A 26,129-nucleotide genomic window follows, 5' to 3' on the forward strand; every position below is an offset into this window, starting at 1 on the left:
GTGTATTTGACAATGCAGTCCCAGGTATGCTGGGATCAAAAGAAACAAAAGATGGGTGGACTTTCCAAGTGCATTAATATAAGGCTAAGACTGTTTTGCAATTTGAAGTGTTTAAAGTACATTTAGGAGCCCTTTTACAAAAGTGCGAGAGGGCTAATGCACAGGTAGTGTGCACCCAATCAGCACTACTGCTGAGTTGGCGCGTGTGCCGGGCGATAAAAAAAATTTCTATTTTCTCCCCCGGGGGCGTTGCCGGCGGTAACCAGCAGTATGCCCACGTTGGCGCACGCTGCATGGTTACCGTGTGGGTAGTGCATGAGCCCTTACCGCTAGGTCAATGGGTGGCGGTAAGGTCTCAGGCCATAAGTAGCTATGCTCTAGTTTTAATATCAGCCCATTTCCCAGCCCATTAAAAAATAGCCTTTTTCCCAGCTGCGGTAAAAAAAAATGGCCCAGCGCATGCCTAAAAGATGTACCCACAACACCGCAGGCCACTTTTTACCATGGCTTTGTAAAAGGACCTCTAATGTAGGTACGTGACTTAGGGAATAATACTGCAAGCAGAATTGATTGATTATAATAGAAGTCTGATATTAACATGGGAAAGAACTTTGGATGGATGTTCAAAAGCACCTTGTTGATGAAAAAACTTCTGTCCACTAATGGAGTTGGTTTTTAAACAGATATGAAAGATATTCAAGCAATTTTTGTGTGAGGTTGAAAAATGATCTGGGGCCTTACTGTCACACCACACAGCAAACCTTCTGCACTTAAGACTGTAAGATCATCTAGAGGTCTAAAAGTTACAAGGAGCTGAGACATATTATTAGAAAGATCAAGAGCAGCTATGGTTACCATCTCAAGTTACATCCAGACTGTGAGAGCTAAAGTCCTGATGCCGGGATATTGTGAAGACTACAGTACATGTGCTCACCCAGTTTGCCCAGTGGCCCATCCAAAATTTGAGGTCTGGCTACGCCTCTGGTGAAGAGGCCCAGTATGACAGCAGGAAGCAGGAAGAACTGTTCGTTTTTAGTTGTACAAAAAAAAAAGCTTCTAGAATTTGTCTAAGGTAGAGAAGCTTTTTCCCATATGGGTTCCATTGTATGATGTGATTCAGACGTGGGCTTAGAATCCTGCTAATCCTAAGAGAAAGATCCTTTTAACTTTACAGTTTTGCTGTCTCTCATTTTCATCAAGCTCCCTTCCCCCACTAACCTGCAATGGCATTATGCAGTCAGACTAAGATGTTAATTATTCTGTACTATATAAAACCAGTGTAACTGTACTGATGAAGAGAAGACAACTCTTGAAAGCTAGTCACAAATGTATTAAGTCTGACCAATAATAAAGCACCACTTGCACCTGGTTTCTTGACACTTCTTCATGTGATGTGAAATGTTATTTTGTCCCCTTCCTCCTCCCCCCCCCCCCCCCCCAACACATACACAAATAAGTAGATAGGATGAAGAGCAGATGACCATTTATATTGGACTGAATCCTTCCAATCAGTGTCTCTGGCTACATGTTAGGGACTTTCATCATATCTTTTCTGATGGTTTTGCCTTTGTTTTTTTCTGCAATAACTCTCAAACGTTTGAAAGCAGGTGGGAGGGTCTGGCCCAGGAATGGTGGTGTGGTGACATCATGAACCATAATTATGTATTCACCTGAAAAAGTTAAAGAAATAAGGTAACAAGAATAAATATTGCACCACATAACTGCACATATACAAGTGAAGAAAGGTGATTGGATCTAGCAGTAAAACAGCAATCATTATGCAAATGGCTTTATCATTTGTGGAGAAGTTATCAAAGTGTGGTAAAATATGGGCTTTTACTGCATCTTGATTTACTTTGGGAGTTGCCAACCTGTGGTGCCTCAGTACCGCAGGTTGCTGGCTTATGGTAAAAATGTTTGCGAGCAACCTCATAAGCAGCATTATTGTGCTGCCCGGGAGCATCACACCACCAAGACCCTCTTGGGCTCCTCCCCCAATCAAGCTCCTCTTTATGCCATATCAACCAGACTCCCCAATGGATGATCCCTCCTACCCACGTATGTTCCCTGCACCAACCAAACCCCTTCCCCAGGCCCCTCCCCATCCTCTTGCAGGCCCCTCAAGTCTACCTGAGTGTAAATCCCAGGAACCTGATATTAAGCCAATGGCAGGCAGAGTTTTTGATGTCCGCCGCCAGTGTTAAATCCAGGTATTCAATGCTGGGCCGTTTGCAGTGATCGGCGTTGAAAATCCGGGTTGTTTTTAACTGCTAAAAAGTTAACCGGTTACATTTTTAGCGGTTAAAGATAGGCCTGCTATTTATGTGGCCTATTTTAATTGCTAAACATAGCTGGTTTAGCGCTGAATATCTGTGCCTAACCAGCTATGTTGTGTGATATAACCAGTTAGCGGCTAGGTACTAACCGGCAATAGTCAACGAAGATAACTGGTTATCTTCTGCTAAATATTAGAGGTTAGGCACCAATATGCTATTTAACGGGTCAGTGGCCGGCTGGTTTGAATATTGGGAGGCAGGTGGTTAGTGGTGTGGCCAGGAGCAATCCCCAGTCGCTCCTGCCCTCACTGGTGCCATCTTTCAAAAATGGTGTTGGTGACAGCTAGCAGTAGTCTCATGGTACTAAGGGTCATGTTTCAAATAATGGCATGGGAAGGTGGGTGGCCTGGGGGAGTTTGGTTGGAGGAGGGGACACATGCATGTGGAGAGTCAGCCCTCAGGAGGGCCCTTAATGTTGGGAGGGGGGTCTGGTTGGGGATGGCATAAGGGGGGAGCTTGATTGACAAGAAGCCCAAGAGGGGCTTTCTGCTTGGGGAGGGGGTACGTGTTGGGGGGCATGCTCTGGCCACCACTTTTAATGACAGGTACCAGTCTCTTTAAGAGATGGCCTGTTAGTATTGGGCCGTGGCTTGGCTGCCCAATCAGTGGCGTAGCCAAGGGTGGGCCTAGGCCCACCCACTTTGGGCTCAAGCCCACCCAGTAACAGCACACCTATGATGTGTCTGGCAGGGATCCCCAACCCCCACCAGCCGAAAACTCCCAACAACTGTCCCTCCTGCATACCAGCCTTCCCTCTGATGTATTCCCGCCTATGCGGAAACAGGAAGTTGCATCAGAGGGAAGACTGTAGGGCCAACATGAGCAGTGTGTATTAGTTGCTGCTCACTGCCGGTGAAAATCTGCTATTTAAAAGGTATGCGGGGTAGGGGGGATGTTTGAGAGACCATATGGCATTCATTAAGAGGCAAATAACAATGCCCTTGATAACAACCCCCTTAGTATTTGATTGATCCAAATGTAGACCTTAAAAAATTCTAACAGGAAGATAGTCTGTGATCTTAGCAAATGAAAATGATCATATTTTGTTATTCTGTTACCTGTCCCTACCCTGCCATGGCTTGAGTCATGACCCAATGATGTTACAGAGTTGGTATGTGCTCTCAGACATGAAGTGGGAGGGAAAATAAGTGGCACATGTTAAAGGAGGAGCTTCTCCTGCCCTGAAGCTGCCCAGTTATGTCATCAGGGGTGGGAGGAAGGGAAAATGGAGGTGGTACGAAGAGATTTTTTTAAAAAATCCAATAGACCCTTCTCTTGCTTAGAGGTCCGGCTAATGTTGAAAAATCCAAGAAACCCTCTATGTGCCTCTGTTTTTCAGGCCACCCTTACCTTGAATTGTATAATACTTTTATCAGTTTACAGACTACTCATGTCGTACACATTGGTGTGATGCCTTATCATTATGCACTTATATATATCCACCCAATTTCAGCTAAGCTTCTGAGGATCCATTCCTTCTGCACAGGATTCCTCTATGCATATCCCACGCATGTTTGAACTCCGTTACCGTTTTCATCTCCCGCAGGAGGTGGTGGAGATGAAAACGGTAACGGAGTTCAAACATGCGTGGGATATGCATAGAGGAATCCTGTGCAGAAGGAATGGATCCTCAGAAGCTTAGCTGAAATTGGGTGGCGGAGCAGTTGGGGGGAAGAGGGGGTGGTGGTTGGGAGGCGAGGATAGGGGAGGGCAGACTTATACGGTCTGTACCAGAGCCAGTGATGAGAGGCGGGACTGGTGGTTGGGAGGCGGGAAATACTGCTGGGCAGACTTATATGGTCTGTGCCCTGAAAAGGACAGGTACAAATTCAAGGTAAGGTATACACATATGAGTTTGTCATGGGCAGACTGGATGGACCATGCAGGTCTTTTTCTGCCATCATCTACTATGTTACTATGTATTTATATAAAAGGCACTTTGAAGCCTCAAGCTGGAAACTTGAGGCGCCCGAGATATCCGGTTTGGCCTGCAGGCTCCAATCACTGTAGCTCCGCCCTCGCGTCAAAACGCGATGATGTTGAGGGCGGGGCGGCCCTCGCAACCACGTCACTGAGGGACGAAGGGACGAAGAGGAGAGGTGTGCAACTCGGAACGGAGGCACAGAGGGGGTGTCTGCAACTCGGGAGGGAGGGAGGACGGAGGGGGGGGGGATTACCCTGCTAGCGCCCGTTTCATTTTTGCCAGAAACGGGCATTTCTTACTAGTATACATATATTTGTTTAGACTTTACGCACACCTTTTTCAGTGGTAGCTCAGGGTGAGTTACATTCAGGTACACTGGATGTTTCTCTGTCCCAGGAGGGCTCACAATCTAAGTTTGTACCTGAGGCAATGAAAGGTTAAGTGACTTGCCCAAAATCACAAGGAGCAGCAGTGGGATTTGAACCAGCCACCTCTGGACATCAAGACTGGTGCTCTAAGTACTAGGCTACTCCTCCACTCCATGAGCCTCACTAACACTGTCCAAATACTCACTTAGTTTCCTGATTTTTCACCAACAATTTGGATTGGTTGGAGAACGCATAACAAACATGCTTTAACAGTGATATCAACTCTGAGGGAAAGAGGCCAAAAACACTAGCCCACACTTCATTCACTGCACATCCTCTGTTAAACAAGATCCACAATACTTCCAACACCACACAAGTTATTTGAGGAAAAGGAAAAATGAAAAAAAAACAAACTTCAATATTTTGACCCTGATGGAAAAAATTCTGTCAGAATCACAAAACATTCTTATTTATTTTAGTTACATTTGTACCCCACACTTGCGGCAGGCAACAGAGGGTTAAGTGACTTGCCCAGAGTCACAAGGAGCTGCCTGTGCCTGAAGTGGGAATCAAACTCAATTCCTCAGGACCAAAGTCCACCACCCTAACCACTAGGCCACTCCTCCACTGTTGGTGCTATTTGAGATTCTACATGGAATGTTGCTATTCCACTAGCAACATTCCATGTAGTAGTCAGCCCTTGCAGATCACCAATGTGGCCGCGCAGGCTTCTGCTTCTGTGAGTCTGACATCCTGCACGTACATGCAGGACGTCAGACTCACAGAAACAGAAGCCTGCGCAGCCTTCTACATGGAATGTTGTTGCTAGTGGAATAGCAACATTCCATGTAGAATCTCCAATAGTATCTATTTTATTTTTGTTACATTTGTACCCTGCACTTTCCCACTCATGGCAGGCTCAATGCAGCTTACATGGGGCAATGGAGGGTTAAGTGACTTGCCCAGAGTCACAAGGAGCTGCCTGTGCCTGAAGTGGGAATCGAACTCAGTTCCTCAGGACCAAAGTCCACCACCCTAACCACTAGGCCACTCCTCCACTTTAGCAAACAAAATATTAATAAAACCTCAATTTTGGCTGCCAGGAAAAAAGTTCAGGTTTTCAGGAAAAAAATGCATATTTTGCAATCAACCTTTTCATGAGCTTATACAATACTTGATAAATGTTCAGTGAAAAGAAACATGGTAGCACTTGGCTTCTTAGACTGCAGTAAAACCATTTTACAACATTACCTGAAAACCTTGAGAAGAGCCAGACCTCAGTTTCCATGGGAACAAAATATGTCAGTAATACAAAATATATCGGTCTCTACAATGTATACATTTAATTTGCATATATGGATAAATATCTGGAGTTATTCTTCCTGCAACATTTTTCTTAGGCTGTCAAAAATACATTTGTCTGGTCTGGTGGGGATATTCATATGTAGTCTGCAGAAATGTATAACTGTACATTTTGCATAACAGAGGCCAGTGTTATACAATTCTTGATGGCCTCTAAAACAAAACAGAAGATGCCTTTTGAGCCATTTAACTTCATTCCCTACACTGTTTGTTCACCAGACTTAAATAGCTAATAACAACTCTATAATTCAATTACAGGAATGTCTAGGATCCTTAGAAACACATCAGAATTCTTTCCATTATCTTTTTCTATATGTGAGAAGCAATCAAGGTTACACATACATTATTCTCAGACTAAGGGAAACAACTGCTTGCCCTGGAATTTATAGTATGGAGTGTTGTCACGATTTGGGTTTCTGCCAGGTACTTATGACCCGGCTTGGCCACTCTTCGGAAAACAGGATACTGGGCTAGATGGTGTCGCGGCTCTGATGTCACTCTGGTGTTGGTGAGCTCTCGAGTTTTCCCGAGCTCCCCTAGGCCCAGGAAGAAGCCGAGCACCCCAATCTTCACCCGCGGCGACCGCCGTTCACCGAGGGTTGAGCCCTCAGCTGCGGGCGGCCAGCAGGACTGCTGGAACCCCGGGGTGGTGGCTGGCCTGGCTGGATATGGGTACGGAGTCCTTGGTGAGCGTAGCTGAGCCGGGCGGCTAACTGAGCACTGGGCACGGGCCCAGTCGGAGGAAGTGGCTAGCAGGACGGCGAGGCTGGTACGAATAACAACCCCCGCCCTCACTGGAAATAGCTAGCAGGACGGCTAGCTGCCGACAGGAACAAACCCAGTCTTGGAAATAGCTAGCAGGACGGCTAGCTGTCCTGAGGAACAAACACAGTCTTGGAAATAGCTAGCAGGACGGCTAGCTGTCTTGAGAAACAAACACAGTCTTGGAAATAGCTAGCAGGACGGCTAGCTGTCTTGAGGAACAAACACAGTCTTGGAAATAGCTAGCAGGACGGCTAGCTGTCTTGAGGAACAAACACAGTCTTGGAAATAGCTAGCAGGGCGGCTAGCTGTCTTGAGGAACAAACACAGTCTTGGAAATAGCTAGCAGGACGGCTAGCTGTCTTGAGAAACAAACACAGTCTTGGAAATAGCTAGCAGGACGGCTAGCTGTCTTGAGAAACAAACACAGTCTTGGAAATAGCTAGCAGGACGGCTTCAAACAACAAAACGGAAGCACTGGATCCCCCCCGTGTCTCCGTTTAAATCCCCCGCTCGTCCTGGCTGGAGAACAGCTGGAACCAATCCTCTCCGCCCAGGCCGGCAGCGGAGGACCGGATTGGTCCTCCCGTCCGATGGGCGGAGTTCCTGCGCGGATGCGCCAATCCGGTGCGAGTGGGCGGAGCCTCCTCGCTGGTCTCGCTGCAGCGAGGAGGACGCCGACGCCGGCGCCGCCATCTTGGCCGGCGGATCTCCTTCTCCGAGGCCGGCGTTAGTTCTTCTGGATCGCCGGCCTCGGGGCAACTTGCGGCTGCGGCGATCCCCGTGGCATTCTTCCCCCGTCGCCCCGCATCCCACGGGCGACCCAGCCTTCCGCTCCGGCCCGCGGACCGCCAGGTAAGGGCCCGGAACGGGACAGTATCCTCCCCGGAAGACCCCTTCCTCCGGGGCCCGGGTTTGGACGGATATCGGGCGTGGAAGGCTTTGACCAAGTCTGGAGCATGCACATTAGCCACGGGTTCCCAGGAATTATCTTCGGGGCCAAAAGATTTCCATGATAACAAATAATACAGTCTTCCCCGCCGCCACTTTGAGTCGAGAACTTCTCCTACCTCGTACTCCGGGTCCGGGGCCACCTGGAGATCTTCTTCTTGGGCTGGATGCGGGTGCCACCCGGACTCCCGGAACCTCTTCAATAGCGAGATATGGAAGGCGTTATGTACTCGTAGGGTGCCGGGTAACCGCAATCGATACGTTACTGGCCCAATTCGTTCCTGGATTGCATATGGTCCCGCATATCGAGGTCCCAGTCTTCGAGAAGACCCTCGAAGTCTCAGATGTTTCGTGCTTAACCATACCTTCTGTCCTGGTTGGAGCACGGGGGCGGGCCGCCGATGGCGGTCAGCAAAGAGCTTGTCCTTGGTCGCGGTCTTCTGTAATTGTTCCCTAGCCATCTTCCAGACCTCTTGTAGGTCGGCTACGACTTGGTCCCCCGCCGGGTTCATGGCAGTCGCCGGGAACGGCCCTGGAAGCCGAGGATGTCGCCCATATACCAGGAAGAACGGGGACTGCCCTGAGGATGAGTGGTCACTGTGGTTATAGGCGACCTCGGCCCAGGGAAGTAGAGAAACCCAGTTATCTTGTCGTTGGTTGACGAAGGCTCGTAAGAACCCTTTCAAGGTTTGGTTAATCCTCTCCACCATGCCGTTGGTTTGAGGATGGTACGCGGATGAAAAGTGGTTCTCTACACCCAAGGCCGTGCACAAAGTTCTCCAGAAGCGGGAGGTAAATTGGGGTCCTCGGTCACTGATGATCCGAGTGGGTAATCCATGTAGTCGAAAAATGTGGTGAATGAACGCTTGGGCTAGAGAGGCGGCCGACGGAAGGTTCGTGAACGGAACAAAGTGAGCCATTTTAGAGAACCGATCTATCACAACCCAGATCACGGTATGCCCCTGGGAACGAGGTAAATCAGTGATAAAGTCCATGGATATCTCCGACCAGGGACTGGTCGGTACGGGCAGTGGTTGTAGGTCTCCCACGGGGGGTCCTCCTACTGACTTGGTTCGGGCACATACCGGGCACGAGGTAACAAACTGGAGGATATCTCGCCTCATCTGTGGCCATCGATAATGTCTCGTGATGAATCGGAGTGTCTTTTGGTACCCGAAGTGCCCGGCCCATCTAGACGAGTGCCCCCATTGCAGAACCCTTCTCCGATCGGCGGCCGCCACGAATTTCTGGATTTGTGCAACCTCTCCTGTGGCTGCACTGACACAAGCGGGGTCTAGCATCGGATGAGTCTCCTTAGTCTCTTCTGGTACCTCAAAAGCCCGGGAGAGCGCGTCTGCCGGGGTATTCTGGGAGGCCGCCCGGAACACTAATTGAAAATGAAACCTGGCAAAGAATAATGACCACCGGGCCTGTCGGGGATTCAGCCGCTGGGCCTCTTGGAGGTATAGAAGGTTCTTATGATCAGTGATGACCGTGAACCGGTGTTCCGCTCCTTCCAACAAGTGTCTCCACTCTTGCAGTGCTAGTTTCAGAGCCAAGAGTTCTCTATCCCCTACCGTATAGTTCCGCTCGGCTGGAGAGAATTTACGTGAAAAGAAGGAGCACGGTTGACGCCGGCCTTCGGGGTTGATTTGAGAAATGACCGCCCCGGCCCCGAGGGCGGACGCGTCCACCTCTACAATGAAAGGTTTCTCAGGGTCGGGGGTCAACAGAATAGACGCGGACTCAAAAGCCTCTTTTACCTGACGAAAAGCCGCTTGCGCCTCTGGCGGCCAATCCCTGACCCTCGCGTTCTTGTGGGTGAGCGCCGTCAACGGGGTGGTCAACCTGGAGTACTGGGGAATAAATTGGCGATAGTAATTGGCGAAGCCCAGGAATCGTTGCAAAGCCTTCAGGCCCTTCGGTTGAGGCCACTCTCGAATGGCTTGGAGCTTGTCTGGCTCCATCTGTAATCCCCCTGGAAGCAGGATATGCCCCAAAAAGGGTAAGGATCGCTGATGGAAAGCACACTTACTCAGCTTAGCAAATAGATGGGCTTGACGTAGGCGGTGCAGCACTGCACGCACATGACCCGGATGCTCCCTGGGGTCCTTAGAGTAAACTAGGATGTCATCCAGGTATACAATCACCGTGGAATTTAGCAATTCTTCTAGTACACAATTGATAAGACGTTGAAACACCGCAGGGGCATTGCAGAGACCGAACGGCATCACCCGATATTCAAAATGTCCCTCGTGGGTGTTGAAAGCCGTTTTCCATTCGTCCCCTGACCGGATTCGTACTAGATTGTAGGCCCCCCGCAGATCTAACTTCGTGAAGATCTGAGCTCCTTGCAGTCTGTCCAAGAGCTCGGGAATGAGCGGCAGCGGGAACCGATCCTTCACGGTGATGGCATTTAATCCCCGATAGTCAATACACGGTCTCAGGGACCCATCCTTCTTGGCAACAAAGAAAAACCCTGCCCCGGCTGGGGATGTAGACGGCTGAATGAACCCTTTCCGTAGGTTCTCATGGATATAATCTCGCATTGCCTTGAACTCTGCTCGGGACAGTTTGTACAGTCGGCCCCGTGGGGGTACCGTATCCGTCTTCAGATCAATAGCACAGTCAAAAGACCTATGCGGCGGTAGTACCTCCGCCTCCTTGGGACTAAACACATCAGCAAAGTCTCTATACTCCATAGGCAGGGAGCCCAGTTCACCCGGTCCTTCCCCTGGCGACATATTTAAAGCTGGACAGGTGCCAGCCCGACCCTTACAACAGGTCTCTTGACAGGAATTACCCCACGCTTGAATCTTTCCCCCGGTCCAGTCGATAACCGGGTTGTGGCATCGTAGCCACGGCAATCCCAGAACCACAGGGTGGATGGTCCGGGATAACACTAAGAATTCGGCCTCCTCCCGATGGTCCTCTCCCACTTGCAGTCCCAACATAGGAGTAATCTCAGTGACTGGCTGGGGAAGGGTATTTCCTTGGATGGAGGTTATCCGCAGCACTGTCCTCCGGGGGAGCGTGGGCCAGCCCATTTGCTGCAGCAGTTCGAGCCCAATAAAATTACCCCCTGACCCCGAGTCCACCAGGGCTTGGGTCTGAACCGTGGCCTCCTGCCACCGTAAGGTCACCGGTAGTATGATCAAAGTGTCCTGTAGGGGAGCGGAGTGCCCCAAGAACCCTCCCCTCAGGGTGCCTTGGGGAGCGCATTTCCCGGCCGGAGGGAACAAGTCCGGAGGAAATGCCCAGCCTTCCCACAATAGAAGCACAGTCCATTAGACTGTCGTTGCTGTCTTTCGGCAGGAGTCAATCGTTGCCGGCCCATCACCATCGGCTCCTCCCCGGGCTCCGTAGTGTCCCGGTTCACCTGGCGAGAGGACGGCCCTTTGTTTGTCCGGGGGGCCCCTCGTGCCCACTTCTGCCGCTCCGCCCGGGCTCTGGCTCGCTCCTGGAATCGGGTGTCCACCCGTATGCAGAGTGAGATGAGGGCATCCAATTGTCCGGGAATATCCCATCCCGCCAATTCATCCTTGATTCGCTCTTGTAACCCCTCCATAAAAATGGCCATCAAGGACTCCAGATTCCAACGCAGCTCCGTGGCTAAGGTACGAAACCGGATGGCATAGTCGGCCACCGTACCTTCTCCCTGATGAATCCGGAGCAGTTCCGATGCCACGGAGGAGGGCCTTCCCGGAAGGTCAAACACCATCCGGAACCGGCGCTGAAATTCGTTATAATCCTCCAAAATGGGATCATTTTGTTCATTCAGGGGAGCCACCCAGTCCTGGGCCTTTCCTCCACAAAGGCCCATAATGTAGCCCACCTTACTTTGGTCCGAAGCAAAGGCCTCCGGTTGCATCCGGAAGGCCAGGTTGCACTGGTTGAGGAACCCCCTACAACCACCCGGGTTCCCATCGTAGCGTGCTGGTTCAGGGAACCGAGGTCCCACGCGGAACCCTCCCATACGGGGAGCCGCTGCGGCCCCTTGGACCGCAGCGGCCTGGTTCTGTACCTGAAGCGTGGAAAGTTGAGAACATACATTCTGGAGCGCCCCAGACAGGGCATTAAGCTGTTCCTGTTGCTGCTGGAGAACCTTGGCCAGGTCCCGTAGATCAGGTTGCGTCGGCGAGCTCATGGCTTCCGTTTTCTGTCGCGGCTCTGATGTCACTCTGGTGTTGGTGAGCTCTCGAGTTTTCCCGAGCTCCCCTAGGCCCAGGAAGAAGCCGAGCACCCCAATCTTCACCCGCGGCGACCGCCGTTCACCGAGGGTTGAGCCCTCAGCTGCGGGCGGCCAGCAGGACTGCTGGAACCCCGGGGTGGTGGCTGGCCTGGCTGGATATGGGTACGGAGTCCTTGGTGAGCGTAGCTGAGCCGGGCGGCTAACTGAGCACTGGGCACGGGCCCAGTCGGAGGAAGTGGCTAGCAGGACGGCGAGGCTGGTACGAATAACAACCCCCGCCCTCACTGGAAATAGCTAGCAGGACGGCTAGCTGCCGACAGGAACAAACCCAGTCTTGGAAATAGCTAGCAGGACGGCTAGCTGTCCTGAGGAACAAACACAGTCTTGGAAATAGCTAGCAGGACGGCTAGCTGTCTTGAGAAACAAACACAGTCTTGGAAATAGCTAGCAGGACGGCTAGCTGTCTTGAGAAACAAACACAGTCTTGGAAATAGCTAGCAGGACGGCTAGCTGTCTTGAGAAACAAACACAGTCTTGGAAATAGCTAGCAGGACGGCTTCAAACAACAAAACGGAAGCACTGGATCCCCCCCGTGTCTCCGTTTAAATCCCCCGCTCGTCCTGGCTGGAGAACAGCTGGAACCAATCCTCTCCGCCCAGGCCGGCAGCGGAGGACCGGATTGGTCCTCCCGTCCGATGGGCGGAGTTCCTGCGTGGATGCGCCAATCCGGTGCGAGTGGGCGGAGCCTCCTCGCTGGTCTCGCTGCAGCGAGGAGGACGCCGACGCCGGCGCCGCCATCTTGGCCGGCGGATCTCCTTCTCCGAGGCCGGCGTTAGTTCTTCTGGATCGCCGGCCTCGGGGCAACTTGCGGCTGCGGCGATCCCCGTGGCATTCTTCCCCCGTCGCCCCGCATCCCACGGGCGACCCAGCCTTCCGCTCCGGCCCGCGGACCGCCAGGTAAGGGCCCGGAACGGGACAAGATGGACCATTGGTCTGACCCAGTGTGGCTACTCTTATGTTCTAAGCCTGACAGGGACAGGAAAATACTTCTTATACTTGAATGAGCTGGTGGTGGGAGGCGGGGATAGTGCTGGCCAGACTTACTACGATCTGTGCCAGAGCCGGTGGTGGGAGGTGGGGATAGTGCTGGGCAGACTTGTACTGTCTGTGCCCTGAAAATGACAGTTACAAATCAAGGTAAGATATACACAAAAAGTAGCACATATGAGTTTGTTTTGTTGGGCAGACTGGATGGACCGTGCAGGTCTTTTTCTGCCTTCATCTACTATGTTACTATGAATGTAACTTGCCCTGATCTACAACTAAAAATAGTTTGAGTTCAATTCAGAATCCCTTCCCATTTCTTCTTCAAATATCGTGTATACTACCAAACAAATAGATAGATAATGATTTTGCAGTTGTCTGGGTCTTGCCATATCTGAGTAAGTGGAACTGATGTTTCAGCCATCATGCTGAAATGTCGGTTCCACTTATTTAGACACGGCAAGATCCAGACAACTGCAATAATCATGACGCCAGCCATGGAAGCCTGAAAGAATATACAAAAAGATCATTTTGATGTTGGTTCAATAAAAGGTGCAGTCTTGAAAAAAAAAATCATATTTTCTCCAGGAAGTATACAGCAACTAGAACTTTTCATTATTGAATGCAATACTGGGCATACTGTCTGCTTTGAGTTTTTGGTATTCAATAGAAAGCTAAGTCTGAAATTTGTTGTCAGGCCAAAGTCTACCTAATAACCTTGCTTTTCACTTCAAATCTATTTTCCATTTCTTTTCTTCCTTAATACTTTTCTCTTTCTCTTCTGAATTGGCAAACCAAACCAAAAACAAAATTGCAGTATCACTTATGAATAAGATGACATGGCTCAGGTCATGTGATTTCCTAGTTGCTAATTGGATCATGCAGTGTGCATTCACTGCAGTATAATAATGCAGTTTTATTCTCACAAGTGTTATAACTTTACATCCAAAATGCTAGACTCTATTGCGGTATAAGCTAACTTCCTTGTCTGCAGTGAATCAGTGCGTATTGTGTTCTATTGCTCTATTTATATCTTCACCAGCTTTTAAGTCCTGGTAATATATTTAATTGGAATGAAATTGTAATAGGACAGCTAAGGGCTGAAGTTATTAGGTTTAGCATATAAAGAAAACTTCAAAAGGTGACATTTGAAGCAAAGAGGAGGTAGGATAACTACTTAACCATTGTTTTAATTTTCCTTTTTTAGTCGCACAACAAAGATGCAAAGATTGTTGCTGTCACAGCTGTGAGGGAGTGCTCATTATTAAGAATCACTTTAGAAAGTGAATCACTAGAAAGCAGAATGCCTTTCCATAAAACAGTATAATGCGTACAGAGGCAATTGTAAAAAGGATGGACAATGTCTCAAAAGCTCAGGCAGATCTCCATATTTGGACAGTTCTTCAACAGAAGAACATAAGAAGTCACCAACATAAGAAGTCACCTTCAAAGAAAATACTGACTTTCTGCTATAGGACAGATCTGTATCTCCATTAAGATTTGGGAATGACTAGAGAATAATGTTTTGCTCGCATAAAACAATGTGATGCATCCTTATAGCATGTTTTGTTTTCCACTCATCTTAAATGGCAGAGAAAATGTCAATTAGACATTTCGGGGTGGGGGTACTGTTGCTTACATGGAGTAGTGTCGATTGTAAATGAAAAACATAAAACACATTTTTTTCCATTAAGAAGCCCCTGCTTCATTTGTGGCTTAGTAGAAACATTGTTTCCATACCTTGGGGAAAAACAGAGGATTTCGGACTCTTTATTTCAGTCATGTGGTTAACATGAGCCAGCATATTTACATATGGGATCCTTGCTCATTTAGCACAAGAATCTTGCTTTATGTAATGTGGCCAGAAGTTATACTGTGCATATTAAATATTGGTTGGAAACAGATTATAGCTGTTTGGACCCATCAGTCAAACTCTCTTAATACCTGCATAACTACGCATTAAACTGATCCATGTGCCACTGTTCTGTATTGTATGTAAAATTAATACCAGACCATGGAAAATAAAGAAACAATACTTATCATTTTCGTTTGACATTTCGCATATGGAAAGACATGCAAAGTTTAGTGTTAGCAACATCAGAAACATGATTTTTTTTTTACATTTCCACTTACATCTGGAGCCTCTCACATAGCAACTGTTCAACAACCAACTTTTACTTCTTTTGGTATGGATGTTTTGGTGGTCCTAAGTCTTTGCGTGAGCCTTACTGCACAGAGCTCTTATTAATAAAGAGTTCCAGTCCTTTGTAAAACATTACCAACACATAGAGGGGCATAATCGAATGGGGCGCCCAAGTTTTCCTGAGGGCGTCCTTGCAGGACGTCCCCACGAAGAGGTGGGGAAACCCGTATTATTGAAACAAGATGGGCGTCCATCTTTCGTTTCGATAATACGGTCGGGGACGCCCAAATCTCAACATTTAGCTGGACCTTAGAGATGGTTGACCTAAATGTTGAGATGGTTGACCTTAGAGATGGCTGTCCCCGGTTTTCGACGATAATGGAAACCGAGGACGCCCATCTCAAAAACGACCAAATCCAACTCATTTGGTTGTGGGAGGAGCCAGCATTCGTAGTGCACTGGTCCCCCTGACATGGCAGGACACCAACCGGGCACCCTAGGGGGCACTGCATGGACTAACTGATGCACTAACTGAATGGAAAAAGCCCTTCCTTTACCGATCCCTTAGCGATTCGGAAAGGAACGGGCATGCATGAAGGAAATCACATGCAAATGAGCTGCTCGCTGTTAGCTCATTTGCACACGATTTCCTTCCTAAGGAGGGGAAGCCAGTGCAGAGCAGCCAAGCGTTATACGTGGCTGCTCTGTGCATGCCAAAGACGGCTTCATACACGCAGACAAGCTGCGTGTATAATAGTCGTCTACAACCTTAAAAAAACACAAGTCCAGGTGAAAATGTCCAAGTGCTCGTCAGGGATGTCTTTCTTTTATGTTAATATGGGTGAAGGACGTCCAAGTGTTAGGTGCCTTTGCTATGCCTCTGTCCCTGCGATGGGCAGTTGAGGACATCCTAGATGTGGATGTTTCTGTGAGAAGGACGTGCATGACTTTGCTATGCCTCTGACACCCTCTTTATTTATTTATTTGGATTTTGGATCGCAAATAGCAGCAGTAGGCTTTGAACTGGCCACCTCTGGATTGCAAGATCAGTGCTCTAACCACTAGGCCACTCCTCCACTCCACTACTTGAAATTTGGCTATCCCTGGGGGGGAGGGGCAGTTCAGGATGTCCAAAATGTTTGAAAGGACGTCCACGCCTTCGCTATGCCTCCGCTGACACACACACACCTCCCCCCCCCCCCCCCAAGGACCTGAATACTGCTGCGATAGACCTGAGTATGCTATTTGAGGCTGGCAAAAAAGTTTTTAAAGTTGCTTTTTTCAGGGTGGGAGGGGGTTAGTCACCACTGGGGGAGTCAGGGGAGGTCATCGCCGATTCCCTCCTTTGGTCATCTGGTCAGTTCGGGCACCTTCTTGAGGCTTGGTCGTAAGAAAAAAATGGACCAAGTAAAGTCGGCCAAGTGCTCATCAGGGATGCCCTTCTTTTTTCCATTATCGCTCGAGGACGCCCATCTGTTAGGCACACCCCAGTCTTGCCTTTGCCACGCCTCCGACACGCCCCCGGGAACTTTGGTCATCCCTGCGACGGGAAGCAGTTGGGGACGCCCAAAATTGGCTTTTGATTATGCCGATTTGGGCGACCCTGAGAGAAGGACGCCCATCTCCCGATTTGTGTCGAAAGATGGGCGCCCTTCTCTTTCGAAAATAAGCCTAACAATCATACTTAAAACACTTTCAGGATGCAAAATAATTGCAGACTTACAAAATGTGTCTTTATTATATTTTACACAGAAACACAGATACGTGGAGGGGCATTTTCGATATGATGTCTAAATCCAAATTGAGACGTTTTGCTGAAAACGTCTCAAAAGAAATCTAGCTCATAGCCAAAATCAAAGCAGAAAAACGTCTACATTTTTGGTTTGATTATGGCTTTGACCTAGACGTTTTAATGCTCAATACTTACATCTGTAAGTACCATTCTTGAAAAGAAAAAAAAGTCCCAGGGAAAAATGTAGAAAATCAAGCCATAGGGACATCTGTTTGGCAGCATTCCTAGTAAACGGGCCACACAGACATCCCAGCATTGCAGAGGGGCAGCCTAGTGGTCAGTGCAGTGGACTTCACATAAAGGGACCCAGGTCATGTGTGGTTGCAGTATCCACCCAAACCCTTTTGCTGAAGTGGAATAGAGTGGAGGAGTAGCCTTGTGCGATGGACTTTGATCCTGGCAAACTGGGTTCAAGTCCCATTACAGCTCTGTGACTCTGGGCACGTCACTCAACCCTCCATTGCCCCAGGTGCAAAGTAAGTACCTGTATATACTATGTAAACCACTTTGAATGTAGTTGCAAAAACCCACAGAAAGGCGGTATATCAAGTCCCATTCCTTTTCCATTTTATACCATATGGTGAGACCTCAAAGAACAGAGAAAACCTACAGCAAAGATACTTACCTGTAACTGGTGTTCTCTGAGGACAGCAGGCCGACTGTGGGTGACGTCATCCCGATGGAGCTTGGAGTGGATGCTGACTAGCTTACAGTGTAAAACTTTCTAGCATGTGCCGGTGCCTTCCCACCCGATGCAGGAGAAGGGGTCCTCCAGCCAGGTGAAAAAGCAAAAAGCCCAAACTAAAGACAACTTTGTGCAAGGGTATGTGAGAATAGTCGGCCTGCTGTCCTCACAGAACACCAACTACAGGTAAATATCTTTGCTTTCTCCAAGGACAAGCAGGCCTTCCTATTCTCACATGTGGGAATCCCTAGCTACTAGGTGCACTGAAAACAAGAAAGCTAGGATAATTGCGTCTGGAGATGTTGAGACCAAAACTTGAATCAACTTGAAACTATATACGTAATAGCTGTGGAGGTGCAGCCTGGAACAGAATAAAACAGGGCCTAGGAGGGTGGAGTTAGATTCTAGGCACCAAACAGATTCTGCAGAATTGCCTGTACGAACCGACTGTCATGTCGGGTATCCTGATCCAGACAATAGTGGGATATGAATGTGTGGACTAAAGACCATGTCGCAGCCTTGCAAATCTTCTCTATGAAGGCTGATCTCAAGTGGCCTACTGACATCGCCATGGCTCTAACATTGTGAGCCATGACATGTCCCTTAAGAATCAACCCAGCCTGGGTATAAGCAAAGGAGATGCAGTCTGCTATCCAAATTGAAAGTGTGCGTTTGCCGATGGCCACTACCAACCTGTTGGGGTGGACTGTCTATGGGCTTCAGTCCACTCCAAATAGAAGGCTAAGGCTTGTTTGCAGTCAAAGGTATGCAGTACACTTTCATCAGGATGGGCATGAGGTCGCGGGAAAAATGTTGGAAGAACAATTGACTGCTTAAGATGAAACTCCAAACACAAAGCTGAAGGAAACAACAGCAAAGGGAGCACAAGGAGCCTTCAAGAAATGGGGTGTCTCAACCTTGCTTTATTGGTCAGACTGAAAATGAGAGCACAGTGTGAAGGAGAGAACCCAAAGCGCATCCTCTCAGCTCCGCGGAAAAATGGAGAAGCCGCGTTCCCTGTGTCGGGCAGGAAGGCACTAGCACATGCATGGTGGGATGCTGCTAGAAAGTTCTACACTGTAAGCTAGTCAGTGCCCGCACCAAGCTCCGTCGGGATGACATCACCCACATGTGAGAATAGGAAGGCCTGCTTGTACTCAGAGAATGCGGAGTTAAACATTCCGATTTTGAGTTTGAAATTATGCCTTAGACGTTTTTGCGATAAAAACATCCATCTACCACTCTCTATGCCACTTTTGAGATGTTTTTCTCTTTTGAAAATGAGGGCCATAGAAAACAAAGGCAGATAAAGTCCATAGAGCCTATACACACCAACTAATAAGTTCTATAGTCACTTCCTCTTTCTCAGAAATTCTTTGTGCTTTGTCCTCATCACCACCTCCTCTGGGAGGCTTTTCCACTCATCAAGTACACTTTTCATATAGAAATAATTCCTTAGATTAGTCCTGAGTCTAATCAACAGGGGCAGCCACACAGGGCCTCGTGTTCCCAGGGGCCCTGCAGACCTCCCTGAACCTACCTTAATGCAATACACTCTGGTGGTCTAGTGGCCTCTACAGGGCAGGAAAGAACCCCACAAAGTCTTGGCAGCCATTCTGAAGAATGCAGTGGCAGCTGGCAGGAAAGAGTGGGGTTCTTTCCTGCCATGCAGAGGCCACTACACCACCAGGGTGCATTAAGGTAGATTTGAGAACACCCTGAGGGAAGGAGAGGGACAGCAGTGTACATAAATAAAAAATAAACATCTCGTCAAAAGGGGGTGGGGCAGGGCTAGGCAAAGAGCCAGCGCAGTGCACATAAATTAAAAATTAAACTGTTGTCAAAAGGGGCTTGGTTAGACGGGGCAGGGCTAGGCAAGAAGCCAGGGGGCCCCACTGAACTGGTCCGCATAGGGCCCCATAATCGCTAAGACCGGCCCTATTCCAAATATCTCTATCATATCTCCCCTGTCCTGCATTTCTTTCAATCTATCCCCCCAATGCCAAATGACAAAGACCACTAATTATTTTAGTAGCCACCCTTTCGACTTCCTTCTGTTTATATCTTTCTGAAGGTGCAGTCACTAGAGCTATACACAGTACTCCACATGATGTTTCAGCAGAGACTTAGACAGTGTCACTATTGTCTCTTTGTTTTCTTCTGGACATTTATTTATTTGTTTGTTACATTTGTACCCCACACATAGCAGGTTCAATGTGGCTTACATAGTAGTAAGATCACAATGTGTAGTACAGAGAAAACAGGTTAAGCTTAGCAGAGTAATGGGGATATGTAGATAGGTAATAATATAAGGGAGAGAGGGTAGAGGAAGGGGAAGGGAAATGGGACTTGATATACCGCGTTTCTGAGGTTTTTTGCAACTACATTCAAAGCAGTTTACATATATTCAGGTACTTATTTTGTACCAGGGGCAATGGAGGGTTAAGTGACTTGCCCAGGGTCACAAGGAACTGCAGTGGGAATCGAACTCAGTTCCCCGGGATCAAAGTCCACTGCACTAACCAGTAGGCTACTCCTAGGAGATGGTGCTAGTTTTAGGCTAGATTGGGATAGTCAGGGGATAGGGTCAGGGTAAGCATAGGGAAAAATTGGAGGAGGGGTGGTCTGAATCATTGCCGTTGTCGCATTAACAGGTGATGAATAGGAGGGTTCATAGAGTTAGGTCGTGGCATTTGGATAAGCTTCCTTGAATAGATGGGTTTTCTCTCCTTATGCGCCTAAGCGTCCTTCTGGCTTTTGCCATCACTTTTTCTACCTACTTGATTGTACTGATAACACATATGATACTAACTACAGGCATCTATAAGAGTAAAAAAGCCTAAACATAATTAAATGTACATGTCTGCCACAAGTTTCAGGAAATAATACTGGTCAAAGCAAAAAGTGAGGCTTTGCCCTTGTGAATATTTTGGTTTGGTGTTGGTGCTGGTGGTTTAAGCTTTTTTTCAAATGTAATCATTTATAGTCCATTGATTTTGTATTCTCAGAAAATTCCACAGGGATTCATCATAAAATTCGGCAGGTGTAGACTGTTCATGTGAAATATTTGCTATTAAATCCTATGAAAGATGTTTTCATGAAATGTGGAGAGCTTCTTGCAAAATGAAAGGCAAACATTTTTTCTTATCCTTAGGATCCTAGGGTTTAATTCAAAGTATCAGTTGTCACCTAGCAAGAGTTAGTAGGAGCCGCCTTCCTCTTCCTTAAACACAAAACGTAACCGTCTCCAATAAAAAGCACTCAAGAACAAGAACCCAAAACATGGTTTAATAGAAATACTTTTTCATTTTTCTTCCCTTACCCAACTATGACCACAAAGTGAAAACAAATGCAATACAGACATGTCAATGACTTGATACAGTAAATATGAAAAATCTGTGTCAACTTCTACCAAGACAAAGACTGAGGTTTTCAGAAGAAAATTAGTTCTAAGTATCCAGTTTCGATACCCCATGTACAAAAAAACTCTAAACACAGGGAAAACATGTGTTGCACATATGTTTACAGCTTAAAGATCCAGTGAGAAGAAAATGCATTCATGGCTTTCACGCTAACCTTTTGCAGACTGTAAAAGCTGACATAATAAAAAGCAATATTAATCTTCTCTCTTCTTTAATGTATGTTTATATTATATATTCCCTATCATCCATGCCAGCCCAGCTCAGATGAGTGGATTATGTCCCCCTGCCAGCAGATGGAGCCAGAATAAAAAAGCTCAGAGCTGACTTTACTTGCCTTATAAGGGGTTGGTATTGCCTGGTGCAGCAATTAGGAGTAGGTTGAGTAGGCTTCTTCCGGAAAGGCTGTAGGCCCTGATTCCAAGTGTAGCACAGACTGTGTCTGGGAGATGATGCAGGTAACAATCCTTTGGGGCTGATTTCCCACTGACTAGAGGACTAGGAATGATGGAGGCTGGTCTAAAGAGCACAGGGGTGCTGAACCTGGTGGTGCTGGGTCCTGCTCCCTGCCCACCTCTGATCCTTTTGGGGGTTCATGGCTGCAGTGCCTACTCTCTTCTCCATTGGGCCTATGATCAAAAGTAAATGTGGGCACTAAAGGCCAGTAGCACCGGACTAGCATCCGCATTTACCCAGAGTCGAGCGTGCAGGGAATACCGCGGAGCTCATTTAAAATATATTTATATAAAATTATATTTAAATGTAGCTCTCCAGTATTACTACTACTACTTAGTATTTCTATAGCGCTACTAGATGTACACTTGAACATGAGGAGACAGTCCCTGCTTACAATCTAGTTAGGACAGACAAACAGGACAAATAAGAGATAAGGGCATTACTAAGGTGGGGATGATAAAATAAGGGTACTGAACAAGTGAGTATGGGTTAAAAGCATCATCATCTGCCCGTATGATAAGAGCACTGTGCTCTGATCTTACGGGTCAAATAACACCTTAACCCTACGCCAGCTCAGTTACTCTCAGCCTGGGCTGCCACAGTCAGTCCTGGGGACTGACTCCCCTGGGACCCCCCCAAAGGCAAGCCCTGGTAGCCTAGTGTTCCAAGCCTGCACACACCCCCCTCAGACAACAACACGGAGACTGGTGGTCCGGTGGAACTCCAGCCCCCCCACCCCCTCAGACATGAAGGCACAGGGAGGCTGGAAGTCTGGTGGACTTCTAGGCCCCCTAACTCCCCTCCTGACACAAAAAGTAATTCCCTGGTGGCTCAATGGGCTACATAACCCATTCCCCAGCCGCCCTGGTGGTTTAGCAGCCCCCTCCCCTCCCTGTACCTTGTGGTGTGATGGAGGAGGATGTAGCACTCCCTCCTCCTTCCTGTGCCACCTCCAAAATGGTGGTGCCTTGCCCATTGCATCCTGGGATGCGCTGGGTATGGCTTCCCTACCAAATAAGGGAGAAACACCTTGACCTGTCAAACATTTCATGGGATAACAGGGGATACTTAGGCTAAGATAGAACTTTAAAATGGACGCAAGGGGAGCTATATTACTCTGAGATGATTATACAGTGATAGGCCACAGGATACAGGGCTTAGCTGATTTCATCTTTAGTTCCATCTTTGCATACACCCTATGCTGTATATTAAAATGTTTTATCGTGTATTGTGTTGACATTGTAATGTAGCATACTACTGGGCTCATTTTCGAAAGAGAAGGACATCCATCTTTCGACATAAATCGGAAGATGGATGTCCTTCTCCCAGGGACATCCAAATCGGTATAATCGAAACCCGATTTAGGACGTCTCCAACTGCACTCCATCGCAAGGACGGCCAAAGTTCAAGGGGGCATGTCAGAGGGGTAGCGAAGGCGGGACTTGGGCGTGCCTAACACTTGGAAGTCCTTGACCCACAATCGACAAAAACAAGGATATCCCTGACGAGCACTTGGATGTTTTCACCCGGACCTGTTTTTCTTATGACTAAGGCACAAAAAGGTGCCCGAAATGACCAGATGACCACCGGAGGGAATCGGGGATGACTTCCCCTTACTTCCCCAGTGGCCACTAACCCCCTTCCACCTTCAAAAAACATCTTTCAAAATATGTCGTGCCAGCCTCAGATGCCATACTCAGGTCCGTAACAGCAGTATGCAGGTCCCTGCAGCAATTTTAGTGGGTGCCGCGCACTTCAGACAGTCGGACCCAGCCCCATTCCCCCCCTACTTGTTACGTTTGTGGAGGAAACAGCTAGCCCTCCAAGACTCACCACAAACCCACTGTACCCACATCTAGGTGCCCCCCTTCACCCGTAAGGGCTATGGTAGTGGTGTACAGTTGGGTGTAGTGGGTTTTGGGGGGGGGGGTTGGGGGGCTCAGCACACAAGGTAAGGGAGCTATGTACCTGGGAGCAATTTATGAAGTCCATTCCAGTGCCCCCTAGGGTGCCCGGTTGGTGTCCTGGCATGTGAGGGGGACCAGTGCACTACAAATGCTGGCTCCTACCATGACCGAAGGGCTTGCATTTGGTCGTTTCTGAGATGGGCATCCTTGGTTTCTATTATTGCCGAAAATCAGAAATGACCAAGTCTAGGGACGACCATCTCTTAGGACGACCAAAATTTCAAGATTTGGGCGTCCCCGACCGTATTATCGAAATGAAAGATGGACGTCCATCTTGTCTCAAAAATACGGGTTCCCCCGCCCCTAGATTTCACCATTTTGCAAGGACGTCCAAATTGCAACTTGGACGTCCCTTTCGAAAATGCCCCTCCAAGCCATACTTTGTATTGTTGTTGAATATTTTTACTGCTGTAACTGTCAATTGCTTATGCTTGATTTATTCTTGCTGTACATTTGAGTTCCTTCAAAAAGGCGGTAAGCAAACCCTAACAAATACAAATTTGAAAAATAAAATAAAAAATAGAAACAAGTGCGGGAGGACTGTGAAAAATAAAATAAAAAATAGAAACAAGTGCGGGAGGACTGTGAAAAATAAAATAAAAAATAGAAACAAGTGCGGGAGGACTGTGAAAAATAAAATAAAAAATAGAAACAAGTGCGGGAGGACTGTGCCTGCCGCAAGCCCAGGCATAATCCTCCCGCGCTTCTCCTTGATGATGATGATGCCTAAATTTGCATGTTATTAGCATTGATCAGTGGGGAGTTAATTCCCCATGCTGTACCGGCGCTATTTCTAGGGCGCTGTTTTGGAACAGTGCGAGGAATTGATCATCGGGGCTGTGGTGTGGTGTGCTGTTGTGGAGGGAATCCAGGTTTATTTATTTATTTATAGCAGCATTTATATCCCACATTTTCCAAACATGATTGGTTCAATGTGGCTTACAATGTTACATTGTGGAGGCAGTGAGTTACAATTTTGAGACTAGCTGGGGGAGTAGAGGGTTGGGAGATCGTAGGTAGGGAAGTAGTGGATGAAGAGAGAGAATGAGTGATAGGTAGAGGATGGTATGTTCTTGTGTCATGGAAGATTAGTTGTTTAGGTTTGGGTTCTTGGTTGCCCGTGTTTTCTGGTTGGTTATGTTGAGTAAACTTAGTTTGTGTGTGTGGAGGGGGGATTGTGTTGTGTGGGTGAGGATGCTTCATTTCTGTTGTCTGAGATTGGGAACTTTTTGAACAGGTAAGTCTTGAGTTGTTTCCAAAGGTTAGCGTATGGTGTTGTGGATCTTATTGCCTTTGGATGCCTCAGCTGTTGGAACTGATCACTGGTCAAGCTCAGACCCTGGAAGGACAATTGTCCATTTAAGAGGTAGCCCAGCATCCTTTGGGCTGTTCCAGACTCCTACAGTTGTCCAGGCATGTCATCTGGGGAACAGAGAGAAACTTGAACATGAAGGTCTATAAAGGACACAGGACAAAAAAAAAAAATCTGACATCCATTAGATCGATTAGTGGCAAAAATCAAATAGAGATTCTTCATCTGTCCCAGATACAGCATACTGAGAATTTTCACAAGTTTGTTTCCTGCAGATATTCTGTCAGTTTCAACTAATTCTTCTTACTCCTTTTTTTTTTTTGGTATATTTTTGCTGGCGTTTGAAAGAAGCAATATACACAAGATGAAGCATCTTAGTCTCCAGCATACTTTTTAATCAGTACAGATGACGTCAAATTGTGCCCAGCTGTAGATCACTTTTCATTACTCTGATCTGGAGACTGATCATATAAATTAAACTAGTGAACACTTTGTCATCAAGCAACATTTTATTCAGATAGGATATCCATTTTCTTACATATCCAGCACAACTAGTACAAAATATTTAAAGCACTTTAAGGAATTGTAGTTAAAATACAATAAGCTCCAACTTCCTCTTCACAAACTTTCTGAAGTAAGCTACACTCCCAGTGCTGGCAGTGAAACATCCCATGAAATTTCTCCTTTATGACCACTCTAAGGGGTCCTTTTAGTAAACTGCGCTAACCGATTTAGCATGCACTAATGATTAGTGTGAACTAAATGATGGCACCCATAGGAATATAATGGGCATCTTATCATTTAGTGCATGGTAAATCCATTAGTGCACCTTAATAAAAGGACCCTTAAAATCAGGAGCTCCCACATCTTTATATTCTAGGAATATGCATTCATTTCAAAAACACAATAAAAAGCATAGTTTCATTTTATTGGAAATGAGAAGAAATTAAAATGTGCTGCCCCATTAAAAACTGAAATATGCCTACCCCAGCCTTCCCCTATGCCCATCACATTCAGTCTTCTCTTTCATCCCTACCCTTCCTGATGACACTTGCTTCTTCTGTAGGGTCTCCATATGGAGAAGTTATCCCCAATTGCTCTTGCCTTGCTCAATTATATTTTCACGCGTGCACCTATGCTGGAATGTGATACATGCACATAAGTCCAGAAAAACAATTTTTTAGCAGATGTTTATCAACCACATGAATGAAAACAATCTCTATAATAATCTATTAGGACCTGTCATTTTATGGAATATACTCTTGCAGAAACTATTTTTCCTACCAATTTTAGCCATCATAAACTTTGATAAATAACAGAAAACAACTGAACTTGCTCGGAAGAGGTGAGTCCACAACCTTAACCTGAAGGTGAACACATTCGGCACATAAACTTAACTGTCGAGAAAACAGTAAA

At 47.3% G+C, this 26,129-nt stretch overlaps 1 protein-coding gene across 1 annotated transcript in view; it reads right to left on the reverse strand.

Moving 5' to 3' along the window:
• Window positions 1-1,476: 1,476 nt before the first annotated feature.
• Window positions 1,477-26,129, reverse strand: part of MORN1 (MORN repeat containing 1) — a 265,209-nt gene continuing 240,556 nt past the window's right edge. The window contains 1 exon segment of the mRNA XM_030185675.1: window positions 1,477-1,670. Within this exon segment, the coding sequence (XP_030041535.1) occupies window positions 1,522-1,670 (149 nt within the window). The 3' untranslated portion in view covers window positions 1,477-1,521.

The sequence above is a fragment of the Microcaecilia unicolor genome, chromosome 13, assembly GCF_901765095.1.
Source record: "Microcaecilia unicolor chromosome 13, aMicUni1.1, whole genome shotgun sequence".
Lineage (NCBI taxonomy): Eukaryota > Metazoa > Chordata > Amphibia > Gymnophiona > Siphonopidae > Microcaecilia > Microcaecilia unicolor.